We start from the raw sequence: 12,563 nt of genomic DNA, 5'->3' as shown, positions 1-12,563 counted from the left end.
AGGCGAGTGAGGTCCCCGTTAAGCAGGAACATGTCCAGGGTGAAGAAGGGTGGTTCACCCACTTTCCAGGACAGGAAGATGAGATCTCTGTGAAAGGGAGGCTTTTTGTCCCCTGAACTCTTGCCTCTGAGCATCTCTGGGTACCCAGTCTCATCCTCTCAAAATGTTCCCAGCCGAGAGTAACCGTGTCTTTCGGTGTTCCCATGCTCCATCTTGTTTCGAGAACCGCGGTTTACCAGAACCACTTGTCTAGGCAGCCTCTGGCCCACAGGCAATGGCTGTTTGAGGCTGATGCCGATCTTCACTAGGATCACCAAGATGCTTAGGATACAATCCTGCCAGGAGGGCTCCAGTGAGGAGGATCTGTGGCAAATGAGAAAGTTGGCCTGCTTTGGTAAAAGCCAAAGTTTTCTTCGGGAGGAACTGATGATGGGGATGTGTAGGGCCTGGCAAGATGCCCCTGCCTCAGAGGCCCTGACCACAGGGCCTGCTGAGCCTGGGTGGGCGGTACCCTGAGAATCCAGGCTTCAGGCAGTCCCCACCCCATGCTGGGTGCTCCTGAGAATTTGGTGTTCATACCTCCTCACATGTAGTCTGTTGTTTTAGTCAAAGGTGCATAAACCATCAATGTCAACCACATCTGTCAAACCTCCCCAGACGGCCCCAAAGAGTAGACGGTCGCCAAAGCAGAGGAGTCCCAGCGTCGGCCCAGCATAATATTCTGGGTCATGAAGGGTTGTCTTCCTATTCTGCCCTTTCTAAGTCCCTCTCTGGCTCCTAAGGTTCACCTCTGCCCCATTTCCTAAATTGCCTCCCGTTTCACCTCCTTTCACGTGCCCCTGGAAGAACTAGAAGATTGCACACCCCGGGGTGAGGGTCTACAGCTGCTCCTGGCCTATGGGCTCTCTCTCTCTCTCTCTATTGCCATAAAGAGGCTCCAGAGGCCTGAGGAGAAGACAGAAAGAAGGGGTGAATCAGCCATCTAAGAACTCTTTATTTTCCTACTTGGCTACTTTTCCAGAGCCGCACTCTCTAAGTTCTGGAACAGGCTTGGGGCCACAGCGCCCAGGGAAAGGGGCCTGTGCAGTTGCCTCCCTCCTGGCCAGGTCCAAGCTCAGGGCATCTCAGGCACTTGAGGGCTGTCTGCCCAGCTTCCCGGGCTCAGACGGTGAGCGCCTCGTAGGGGTTGGGGAAGGTGCAGGTGTGGGGGAGCACCTCCCAGGGCTGTAAGGAGGGACGAGCTCCTCAGTAAGACCAAGCGGAAGCATGAAGAAAATTAGCCTCGGTTTCAAAGCTGCATGTTCCTCAGAGGAGATGTCAGGAATGAGGAGGCCCAGCTGTTCTCCAGGCTCCAGCTCCTTGGAGGCTCTACAGAGAACTGGCATCAGCAGAGGCAGACCCCAGGGGCTCTGTGCCTGGAGGGAGGGTGCCTCCTTCATCCCCGTGGGCAGCGCATCTTGGATTCAAGGACAAAGGGTTTGATGGCTTCCTGGTGTGTGTATGTCAGCCCTGAGATAAATCCGGGGTGCCCTGAGATAAATCCAGGGTCCCAGTTCAGTCTGAGCCCCCAGCTTTGCCCCGGGTGGCTTAACCCAGATTGTGCATGGAAACAACCACGCTCTCCAGGTGTCCTCTGCACACGCAGGGAGCGGAGCGCCGCACAGGGGCCAGTTATCTACAGTCAGGCCAAGCTCTTCGTCTCCTCTCTCCTTTCTTCTGGATTTCCTGGGTATCCAGGGTATCTTCTGAGGTCATGGAAGGAAGACAGGATGCTGGGCCTCCCTAGGGAGCAGCTGGGGTGAGTAGCCAGCAATTACAGAGGCAGCGTGGCCCTCTGGGCCTGTGAGGGTCCCCACACTTTCCCTCTCCCAGAGATTTCAGCTGCCTGCCCTGGTCCCCTCTGTAGCATGCTCCCAGGACCCGTGTGTGGGCACAGGAGGAGTCTGGGTCGTGGCTCTCTCTGGGGGGTATTCAGCCATCATAGGTATGGGGTGAGGAAGCACAGAGTCACCGCCAGGATGTTGAGAACTTGACCGAGGTCAGGACCAGACTGTCCGCAGCTCTGGCGTTTGGCCTGTCCTTGGGCAGGGCCCCGTGGAGGATGATGTTGGGATCACTCTCTTGCTGGCCCCAGGAAGGGGATACAGCTAGAACGGCTTCTAGGATCTTCTCTGATTGTTTTCCCCTTATGGCAGCAGAGCACTTAGTGTCCATGTCATAGAGGAAGAGACTGAAGCTCCTAGAGGTTTTATAGCAAATCAGACACCTGGGCTTCTTTCTCAGACCTGTTGTCAATACCAGCTCTAATCTTTTAGTCTCGAGGGTCGTGCGAGGTTGTCCCTAGTGTCCACTAAAGGAAGCGGAGGAGTGGCCAGCGGTGAAGACCTGGAGTCTGGCCTCGGTCCTTGCTGGCCAGCTTCCTGTGACCACACATGCTTACCCAGGGGGCATCCCATTCCCATGTCCACCCAGGAGGACCCCAGGCCATGAGGCCCACTTTCCCCAGACCCAGCTTCCCAGGCCTGGGGGAAGTTGGCACCTGGGCTGGTGGAGGGCACCAGGGGTCAGGGGCTGGGCTCCCCCGGCAGCTGGGCAGCGTACAGGGCCAAGGTGTGGTGCAGGAACTGGTACTGCTCCGCAGTCTGGATCATCCCGCCCCTGTGAGGAGAAGCACACAGACCTGAGCGCAGGAGGGTCAGAGCAGACGTCTTCCCGGTCCTGCAGGGAGAGCCTGACTTTCCGGAGAACCTGTCAGCTCCTTCACGTGTCTTCATCCTCTGCTTCCCGCCCCTTCTGGCTGCCCCTTGCACCTTCCCCACAAGGGAAGCTCCCCGCCCCTTCCTCAGGGCTGAGTCCGGGACTGGCTGTGCCGAGGAGGTGACACTCCACCCCAGCGCTTGGTCTTCTCTGACCAGCAGCTCCTGGGGCAGAACCAGGCCCTGGCTCCTCAGGCCGGGCCAGAAATGTTCCTGAGCCCAAGATTTCCTCTTCCCAATAACCTTAAAAGTAAAAATAATAATTCTGTATATTTGCATATTAGGTTCTCATGTTCCCCCAACACTTTCACATAAGCTAACTCATTCCTTACAACAGCTCTCTGGGGAAGGGACCACTGTTTCTCTCTAGATAAGAAAGGGGGGCCCAGAGAAATACAGTGACAGCTCAGGGAACTGCAAGACAGAATTTGCAGCCTGGTCCCCTGTCTCCAAAACCGGATAGTGCTGGTGCACTTCCTGTGGCTGCCTCATGTCTAGAACCAACCACACCCCATTCCCCCGCCAGTCCCCTGAGTAGGGAATTTGCAAAAACCAAGACAAAAACAAAAGAGATGGAAGGCCTGGGGAAATCCACAGAGTGGCATATCTAATTCTAGGCCCGAAGCTAGAATTCTAGATGGAGATTCTCTCCTGGGTGTTGCAAAAGAAATAGGTCTTTAAGTGAAAGGGGCCCCTTCCTTTCTCGCAGGAAGTGCTTGGTGGCATGCGCCTGTGACTGCTCTGACCCCGGGAGGCACCGATGCCACTGGTTAATGTTCTCGGTCCTATTTATGTCCATGGACCCACCTGTCCAGCCGCAGTTGGCACACGATGCCCAGAATGTCCACTTCCCCTCGGGCCTGCAGCTGTTGACAGCCAATTCGGGTGGCGATGAAGCAGCCGGTCCGGCCAATCCCTGCACTGGACGTGGCCAGGGAGGGGACGGGAGGTCACGGGAGACCAGGAAATACGGGGGCCAGGTGAGCGGGGAACGTGGGGGCCAGGCCGCAGATAGAGAAAGCAGGAGGAGCTCAGGGCACTCTGTTTGGGCTGGGGACAGGATGGAGGAAGGTGGCAGCGCCTCTGAGGGTCATAGCCGGCACTGGAGGAGACTGCATCGTACCGGTCTCACTACACCTCTTCCAGGCCACACTCCGGCCCCCGTGGAGTTGTGAGCTGCTCTCGTCTGCGTGGCGGTGCACAGCGGTCTCCCACCGACGGGACCACGCTGGGCTTGCTGACCCCTTGGCCTTATCTAACCACAGCTTCCTCCCCACAGACTCGTCTTCACAGCCCTTACCCTCGGCTCCCCCACAGTCCTCTCTCCACTCTGCTGTCTTGCCCTTTATTTCAGAACCTTCTCAGGCCTCCCTTCTTAGGAAGCCTTCCCATGAACCCCTGATGGAGGCCACTGGTGACTCCCAGCAGTCACATCCAGGGCCCTGGGGGTCAGGAGCCCATGCTGTCTGTACTTCTGCCTCTGTGTTCCATTAGGTCCTGCACCCCCAGATGGTTTCCTCGTTTGCAGCTTGTCCCCTGCATCACCCCTAATCCACCTCAATCCATGTTTTACTCTGTAACCAAAGTATTCTTTTTAAGTGGCAAATCCAACTTTCTTAGCCAGTCCTACGAGGCCCCTCACCACCTGGGCTTCACTTACCTTCCAGACTCATCTCTCGCCACTGTCCCCCCACATCACGGCCAGGCGCCCGCTCTTTAACTCTACTCCTAGCAATGTGTCCGTTTTTAAATTTCATCTCTGGGCCTTTGCACATGCTGTTCCATCCGCCTGGAATGCTTCCTCTTTCCCCTCTTCGCTTGGCTAATTCACCTTTCAGGTCTTAGCTTAGATGTCCTTCCTCCTGGCCAAAGTCTGGGTGGGGCGACTTGGTTCTGTGCTGTGCACACAGCCCCATCACAGGTCTGTCCCACTGTGTGTTTGATTGTGTTGTCTGCTGTCTCTCCCACTAGACGGAAAGTCTGTCAGGGCAGAAGCCTGTCTCCTTAGCATCTAACTCTGTGACCGACAATAACAGGTTTTCAACAAACATTTGTTGAATGAATGTGTGAGTTCCCTGACAGCAGGGACCAGGTTTCCCTCCTCCCCCAGCAGGCTGGGGTTTCCAGCCCAGACGTCCAAGTTCTGCATGCAGGAAGGAAGAAGAACAGAGCACTGGCTGGGTAACCTAGAGCTTCCTGTCCCAGCGAGAGCTGGGCCTGCTGGGCCTACTCTGCTTAGAGCCCCTCCCAGGAGAGACCCGTGGGGAGGGAAGGGGAGCCTGGCCCACTGGCTGCCGTGGGGGGAGGGGCCACCTACCTGCAGTGGACCACGATGGGCCCTGGGTTGGCAGCTGTCTCTGGGCTCTCCTCCACCTCAGCCACCAGGCGCAGCAGGGGCCCTGCCGATTCCGGGGTCTGGTGGTCAGGCCAGGCCGAGAAGAGGACGTGTTTCACTGCCCGGCACTCCTCCTGGTGCTAGGATGGGGACAGGCCTGAGAACAGGGGCCAGGCGGGGGCACTGCCCGCCCTCTTTTCTGGGGCCGGAGGAGGGCGAGGGCTGGAGTCCCCGTGGGGCAGCCACGGCCCGAGCAGGCCAGGCCAGCCTCTTCCCGCTCATCACACCCCACTGCTCCCTCCTCTGAGGTGCCGGAAGAAACAGCGTCAGGGAGAGCGGAAGGACCCTAGCTCAGGTCCTGGCTCTGCCTGCAACTAGCACCCCACTTTGGGCAAGCCTCTTAACCTCATTTTCTTCACTCAGAAAATGGGGACAGTCAAGTCTTGTTGGTTTACTTCCCAGGATGCTTGGAGGGTAACGAGTCAATAGAGAAATGCTTTGAAAAGTATAAAGCACTCTACGCTAATAGAGGGCACGCACGTTTAAAGCACTTTTACGTGTGTCACTATGTCATTACGTCTCTATGGACCTCCTGTGGCTCCCGCAGCGGGACCCCGGGACCCCAGCTCTCCTCTCCTGGCCCATTCCGCAGAGACGGAGAGCTCCTGGTGGCTCTGCCCTATTAGACTAGAGGCTCCCTGAGGACGTTGCCCACGGATCTCTTCCTTCTGGGCCTCCAGCACTTCTTTTAGGTGTGGGTTCAAGAAGGTTTAGACTTGAGTTCCAGAGAAGCAGGAGGTGTCCCGACTTCCCTGGGGACCAGGCCTGGCCACCGAGGACGCTACCTGGATGGAGAGCTGCCGCACGGTGTATTCTGGGCACTCTTTCACATCTTGGACACGGATCCGGAAGGGCCCATAGGTTTCCTCTTCCATGGGCCAATAGAGGACACACTTCTAGGAGGGAGGGAGAGGAGGTCAGAGGGAGGAGGGTCTATCAGCTGGAGCAGGGACTGCAGGGTCAGCACCGGGCCGGGGTCTCCGGAGCTTGGAGCCTGCAGGTGAAGTGCTCACCCACCCCACGTTCTGACTGTGCACAGCCTCCGTGGGTGCATCTCAGGGACTTTTCTGAGAGCTGCACGCTGGGCCTGGCCACAGATGTTCTCAGCTCCCAGGGAGACCCTGGTCCTGAGCTGCCCTGAGTAGGGGCATGTGTGTGGTGGGGTGCAGCCCTTTCTGAGGTCCCCAGGGCTGTGGTCTGCCTCCTACCTCCTTGCTCTCTCGGAGCTGAGTCAGCATGACAATGAGTGACACTTCTTCCTGCCACACCATCTCCCAGAAGTCTGCCACGGTATTGGGCATGGGTCCCTGGGTGGCAATGTAGACCTTCTCCTGCCCGTTGTAGCCCTGGGAGGGGAATGCACAGGAGAAGGAACGGGGAAGCGCTGAGTGTGGAGCTCTGGGAATCCCGGACTCTGCAGGTCCCAGGACCAGGCTGAAGCTGTGAACACACACGTGGACACACACGCACAAAAGCACACATCCAGAAGCCGCATGGTGGAAAGGACACAGGTTCTGGAGTGAGGAACATCTGAGTTCAAATCCCCGTTCTTCTGCTCACCAGCTGTGCCACCATAAGCAGCTTCTCTAGCTCCATAGCCTCAGTGTTCTCATCCGTAAACTGAGCATAATATTTATCTTGCATGAACGTAGCGCAGATTAAATTTAACAAAGTATATTGAGTCTAGCATGGATCAGGTCCTCTGTGCCCTGTCTCCCTTTCCTCCCCTGCTTTCTACTTGCACAAAATGAGAAAACAGTGTATCTGTTGAATGAATGTTTCACTTTTACATATTACTTTTATATATTTAGTAGCAAGATGCAGCACACCCTCGCCAGCCCTTCGCTCTCCCCTTCAGAATCCTCAACTTCCTGCTCCTCAAGATGATGGAGGAGCACCTGTCCACTGGGTTTCTGCCACCAACGGGAGGTCACATTCCCCATGGTGTCCCTGGCAAGTGGCTTTTCACCTCTGCCCGCTGTCCTGCCCACTTTGAGCCACTAGAGAGCGTTGCTTTACATCTATTTGGGGCTGTTGGAGGTTGAAGGTGGGTGAAGCTGCTTCCCAGTTCCTACAGCTTGCTGTTAAACTATCTCCACAAAAAGGGGCTGCTTGGGGTCCAGTTAAGGCCAAAGAGGCAGGAAGGGGGACAGCTGAGAGCTCCTGTGGGTGCTGGTACCTGCCACGCAGAGCTCGGGAGCGATTAGCCCTCGAGAGGCTGGCGATAGGGTTCAACAATGGCTCCTTCCTCCTCCTTTATAGGGTGGGCAGGCTGGGGTAAGGAGACTGGGTGGTCTCTCCTTTTCGGCGTTGTTTAACGTTTGCTCTGTTCTCTCGGTCCCCCATTCCTTGCCCCAGCCGGGGCTGGGTCACTCACCCGGATGTAGTTGGCGTTGATGTAGTCTCCGTCCTCCTGGCTCTGTGCCCGGCCTAGACAGACACGGCTCTGGGGATCTAGGAGATAAAAATCAGCGGAAATCAGAGGCCAAAAGGTGACCATTGCGACTCCAACAGGGCCAGGAGGAGCAGGGCTTCTGCGCTTGTCATAGCCCCTGAGGTACAGCCAGCTGCCCGGTACCCAAAGGGTGGTTTCACAGACGATAGGAGCCACAGAATGCTTTTGAGCAGTAGAGTGGCATGATCTAAGTGGCGTGACTTGGGAAGGTAAAGTGGGGGTGCTGTGTAGGGTGGACCAGCGAGGAACGGGACGGAGAAGCAGAGACCTAACGGGATGTTACGGCAACGGTCCAGCCTTGAGACCAGTAAGGGTGGAGAATAGGATTGTGCCCATAGGAATGGAGAAAGAGATGTTGTGGAGGGAGAAGTTTTTCTGACGGTGAATGCGGGATTCAGATGATTTGTCTAAAGTCACAGCGGAGAAGTAGCCCTAGACCCCGGGTTTCCCCTCACCACCTCCCGCTGCGGGGGAGGGCTTCCCCAGACCCAGTCCAAGCAGGGTGAAGAAGCTGGCTTGTCAGGAGAAGAGAGGAGAGGGGACTCGCTCTCCCAGCCGGCCGGCTCTGGACAGAGGTACCCAGGGTGCCGGGGAGCCTCAGGCACAGGACCTCCCCCTCTCTGGCTTCAAGCTGGTTCCAGTTAGGCCAAGAGCAAGGCTGCTCCCTCTGCCTCCACTTGGGTGGGTGCTGACAGCCTTTGACCCTCGTGCAGGCAGAGGGCTGGGACCTGGGCACTGGAATGCGGCAGGAGCAGGGAGCCGAGGCCTCAGGCTGGAGGTGGGTGCCCAGGTGAGGCTGCTGTGTGGGGAGAGGAGGGGAGAGAAGGAGAGTCCCCCGGGCCCTCAGCCCGCCTCTGACCCACAGGAGGTGCTGCTGCCCAGGCCTGTCGAGCTTGCAGGGTCAACCCTTTCACTCTGTGACCCCATCTCCAGCCTGTCACTGCTCTCTTGCAATCCCCGCTCTGCCTCCATGGAGTTTCCCAAAGTCTTCTCTCAGGGAGCCATCCTGATGGTGCCTCTTCCTCTGCAAACCCTTGCTGGGCATTTGCCACAGGGAGGAAGAGGAGGAGGAAGGTTTGGTGCAACTAGCTGTGTGACCTCGGGCAACTTATGCAGCTTCTCTGAGACTCAGTTTCCTTGTTTGTAAATTGGGGATAATCATACCATAATACCAACTTTGTGGGGTCATTGTGAGAAATGAGTTACCCTAAGGGACTCTGAGCAGTGCCTGGCCCACGGGAAGCATCTGAAATATGAGTGGCTGTCTTCTCACTGGGGTATGGTTATTGCCCCTCCCCCAGCCAGGGCGTGATTTTGGAATTTCTTTGTGGGAAGAAGACGCTGAAGGTCAGGTGGCTCATCCCTGGTGGAGGCTGTGTGTCTTGCCTTCTGAACCTCTCCAGCCCTAGGGACAGCGCGGCCTCCCTGGGTCCCGGCCGCAGTGCTTACTTGGCAAGATGGTCTTGTATCTGTCCTTGGAGGCGTGGCCGGGAATATCCAGGTCTTCAGGGCTGACAAAGTTTGAGGGGATCTTCTGGCAGGGGGAGGAAACAGTGAACAGCTGACACCCCTCCCCAGCCTTGTCTCCCCTTCCCCCCTCATATAGCAGAGCAGGGCCAGCCATTCCCTCCTGGCGTTGTATGTAGGTCTGGATGGGGTGGAGGGCAGAAGAGGGAGCAGGAGCGGTCTCCTCCCATGAGCCTTGGGGTCCTCTTTCCTAAGGGCCCAAAGAGGAGACATGCCTGCCATGCCCAGGACAGAATAGTGCCAGCTGGCTGCCTCTGACTCAGAGGGCAGAGGGACCTGGGGTGGGGTCCCTGAGTTCTTACCAAGAATTCCTCTTCTAGCTGCTTGGGGCTGGGTGGCTGGTGCTGCAGGGCCCAGCGTGTGAGAGGGTGTCCGGCTGTGCGCAGAAAGTGTAGGGTCACCTCCCGGGGTGTGTTCACTGAGCAGATGGGCTCCACAGCCCCCAAGGACCGCACGTCCAGCATTAGAGCCACATTGGAGCCCCGCCTGCAAGCACAGGACCGGGGCCAGTGAGCACCGAGCACATGAGCTCCTCCTACAGTTGTTATTGTTATGGGTCCTGTCTGAGGAGGCTGCTCCTTGTCTTCCCCTTGACCCAGAGGCCCCGTGGAGTGAAGGATTCCGGTCCCCTGTTGCCTGTCTTCCTCCTCAGCCAGAACAGGGCAGCCTGGAACCCAGCCGCTCCCTCCATCTGCCCACCTCTGCCCATTCCTGCCCCAGCCCTAAAGCCTAGACCCACATCCAGACTCAAGACAGCCCCGCTCTGGTGCTGCTCAGCCCAGCCTGGTGGATGTGAGAATTGATGCCCCAGACAAGTAAAGGGCATGTACATGATGTGCAAGCGAACACATCTGGTCTCCTTTCCAGGTTGGAGTCAACAGCCAAGGGCCCTCTGGACTCAGCTGTTGGAGCTGGAGGGGCAGACGGGGCTCAGGGCTGGGGAGGCCTCCCTCCCAAGACAGATCTCACCTCTCCTGCAGCCGCACATGCTTCTTGGCCGGTGCCTTGGTGGGCGGAGGCTGGGTCATGGCTGCCCCCAAAGACAAGGTCAGTGACTGTGCTCTGGAGCGCCCCCCACGGGCCTGGACCATGCTGGGGTGGGAGCTGGGCGCAGGGGAGGCTCACTCAGCCATGGGGTTCTCCTGGAAGACAGGGCCTCTCAGCTGCAGACCTCGGGCCTGCCTGACCGGCCAGAGGGAGGCTCCCAGGCCCAGCAGACCTTCTGCCCCCTGGCACCTATTTTCACTGGGAGTGTCTTCTGTTCCCCAGGCAGTTTTGTCGTTCTCACCGTGGGAAGGCCAAGGTCTCTTCAGGGGACCCAGGGGAGTGGGCAGTATGGGGTTAGAGCAAGGGGTTGAGATTGGGGGTGAAGATAGGAAGGAATCCAGAAGGAGGCAGAAAGGGGAGAAGACGTTGTCAGAGCCCAAAGTGTGTCCCTGGAGGACACACAGCCCATGTGCTCCGTGTCGACTGGAGAGAGGCTCACAGAAGGCACCTCTGAGTCTAGCCAGCGGGCCTTCTCTGAACGGGAAATTTGAGGCCTCTTGCAGCATTGGGACCGGGTGGGCCAGTTGGCCTGCGGGCTGCTGGCCCCTAGCAGGACCCGCTCCTACTCACTGGTCCTTCCCCTTCCAGGTTCATCCTGGTGTCTGGGGTCTCTGTCCAGGGAGGGAGGCCGGGGGTGTTTCCTTCCTCCTCTGCCCATCCCCCCCATCTCCCGCCTCTGCAACCGTCACAGGAAATGGCCTCACCAAGGCCTTGAGCGACAGCGCATGGTGAGGCGACAGCTGGGGGCACGCGAGGGGGCATGGAGGTGGTAGGGCCACCTCCTCCTGGGGGACGGTCCCCATCTCCGGGGTCACAGCTTCCGAGGTGGAGGGGGCGTTAGTAGCTAAGCCCGTAGGGACGGAGGTGAAGGGACAGCGTGGGCCATGCAGAGGCGGTGGTGGAGGGAGGCTCCCCCCAGCAGCGGGAGGGGCTCCTCAGCCTCTGCTCTCGCTGCAGGTCCCTGTGGCTCCCCACCCGCCCCCTCGGGGACGTCAGCCAGGTCAGCACCCCTTCCCCAGCACTGTGGCACCCAACGCACCCTCTCTCACACTCTCCTCCAAGATGCCCTCCCGTCCCCCTAGGGTTCACACCACCCCAGGGCCACGGGACTCCCCCCACCCCATTCAGGTACTTACTGAAGCAGCTGTGTCCCCCGGGCTGCCTCTTGCCAGCTGTCTGTCTGTCTGTCGGTCTGTCTTTGAGGGCTGAGGAGGCTTCAGGAAGCCAGCTTCCTCCCTCCGCCCCTCCTCGCTGCCACCCACGCACACCCCAGCTGCACGCTGCCCTCCTGCGCCTGCCGCCGCCGCCAGGGGTCGGGTGCCTCCTGCCTGTGCCCCTCGGGGGCGGGCTGGCCATGTCCCAGCATGTTTGTCATGGGCCCAGGCCTTCTCCCTGGGACTAGGTGAGGTGGACCACGCCGGTGCCCCAGCTGCCAAACTCTCCTCCTTCTGCAGTGTGCCTCGGGGTCTCTGTCACCTCCAGCCCCTGCCTGCATGCTGGGCAGAGCTCGGCGGACCCCCAGCTCCATGCTGTCCCACAGAGAGCCCAGGTTGCTCTTGTTCCAGCTGAACTGGGCCAGAGACTAGTTCCCACTTCTCTGCTTCTGCTCCGGAGCCCTCGCCCTTCAAGCTGTGGGAATTCACGGTCAGCACGGCTGCCTCTTCCCAGAGCAGAGGAGGTGCAGACTTGGGTCGGGGTGGGGAAGATGGGAGGTGGGAGTCCTAGCTCCACGTGGGAAGGCAAGGCCCAGGCCGGGCCGGAAGGGTCATCCGGGGCCCTGAACCCCACACCCGCTCAGCCGCCTCTGTCTGACATGGCCAGCCTGCTGGGCAGCAGGTGGCAGAGATGGCTTGTAGGAGAGTCTGGGGGGCTTCCCCTGGCCCCCAGCCCCTTCCATGCCTCCTGCCAGAACCCCAACCTCTACTCAGAAGACTTACAGATAGTGGACGGTCTCTGACCCTCACTTCAGGGCTCTCCCATGTCTTCTTCGCCCCCGGGCGCCTGGACGCCTGGGGCCTGGGGAGTGGCCCCACGTCCAAGACTCCACTGCCCACCCCCGCCTGGCCTCGGCAGGCCCCTTGCTGGCCAGCAGCCTGGCTGGTTCATGCTCACTGCTCATCTCCTTCCACCTTGTAACGTTCCTTTCACCTGGCCCCCGACACGCACGATCCCCGTCCTCTCTCTTCCTCCCACTTCTCTGATTCAGCCGTCAGACAGTGACAGCAAAGAAGGAATGATGTACAATAGGCACACGGGTGGGCACGCAGGGGGTGGTGGGGAGGGGCTGGCCTTCCTCTGGCCTGTGGGGGGGGAGGGCTGAGAGGAAGAGCAGGATGATCTTCGGCGCTCCGGCAGTGGGTCTGGGACTGGCCCCTTTCCGAGC

At 58.9% G+C, this 12,563-nt stretch overlaps 1 protein-coding gene across 3 annotated transcripts; it reads right to left on the bottom strand.

The window, feature by feature from the left end:
* Positions 1-602: 602 nt before the first annotated feature.
* Positions 603-11,428, bottom strand: PTPN7 (protein tyrosine phosphatase non-receptor type 7). 3 transcript variants are annotated; one of them, XM_087424276.1, is made up of 10 exons: positions 11,317-11,428; positions 10,103-10,275; positions 9,436-9,619; positions 9,056-9,140; positions 7,529-7,605; positions 6,360-6,497; positions 5,937-6,047; positions 5,074-5,231; positions 3,564-3,677; positions 603-2,999 (listed from the first exon to the last, which is right to left on the bottom strand). In XM_087424276.1, the coding sequence occupies exons 2-10, from the start codon at positions 10,222-10,224 to the stop codon at positions 2,948-2,950; spliced, it is 1,041 nt and encodes a 346-aa protein (XP_087280402.1). In that variant the 5' UTR covers positions 10,225-10,275; positions 11,317-11,428; the 3' UTR covers positions 603-2,947. The 3 variants fall into 3 exon arrangements, with proteins under 3 accessions (XP_087280402.1, XP_014649636.1, XP_087280401.1); XM_014794150.2 differs by having other exon boundaries at positions 603-2,658; XM_087424275.1 differs by having other exon boundaries at positions 603-2,658; positions 9,056-9,137.
* Between the last annotated feature and the right edge of the window lie 1,135 nt (positions 11,429-12,563).

The sequence above is a fragment of the Ceratotherium simum genome, chromosome 36, assembly GCF_057802395.1.
Source record: "Ceratotherium simum simum isolate JZ-2026a chromosome 36, ASM5780239v1, whole genome shotgun sequence".
NCBI lineage: Eukaryota > Metazoa > Chordata > Mammalia > Perissodactyla > Rhinocerotidae > Ceratotherium > Ceratotherium simum.
The sequence above is the reverse complement of the archived record's forward strand: the minus strand, read 5'-3'. Positions and strand labels throughout refer to the sequence as shown.

What these genes read in the sequence shown, in the direction of transcription:
- PTPN7 (XM_014794150.2), bottom strand. Translation starts at nt 10,224, where the DNA reads ATGGTCCAGGCCCGTGGGGGGCGCTCCAGAGCACAGTCACTGACCTTG. An exon ending in TGCGGCAGCTCTCCATCCAG is followed by an intron (nt 5,232 to 5,936) that starts GTAGCGTCCTCG and finishes TCCCCATCCTAG; the next exon opens with CACCAGGAGGAGTGCCGGGC. An exon ending in TGCCAACTGCGGCTGGACAG is followed by an intron (nt 2,659 to 3,563) that starts GTGGGTCCATGG and finishes TTCTCCTCACAG; the next exon opens with GGGCGGGATGATCCAGACTG.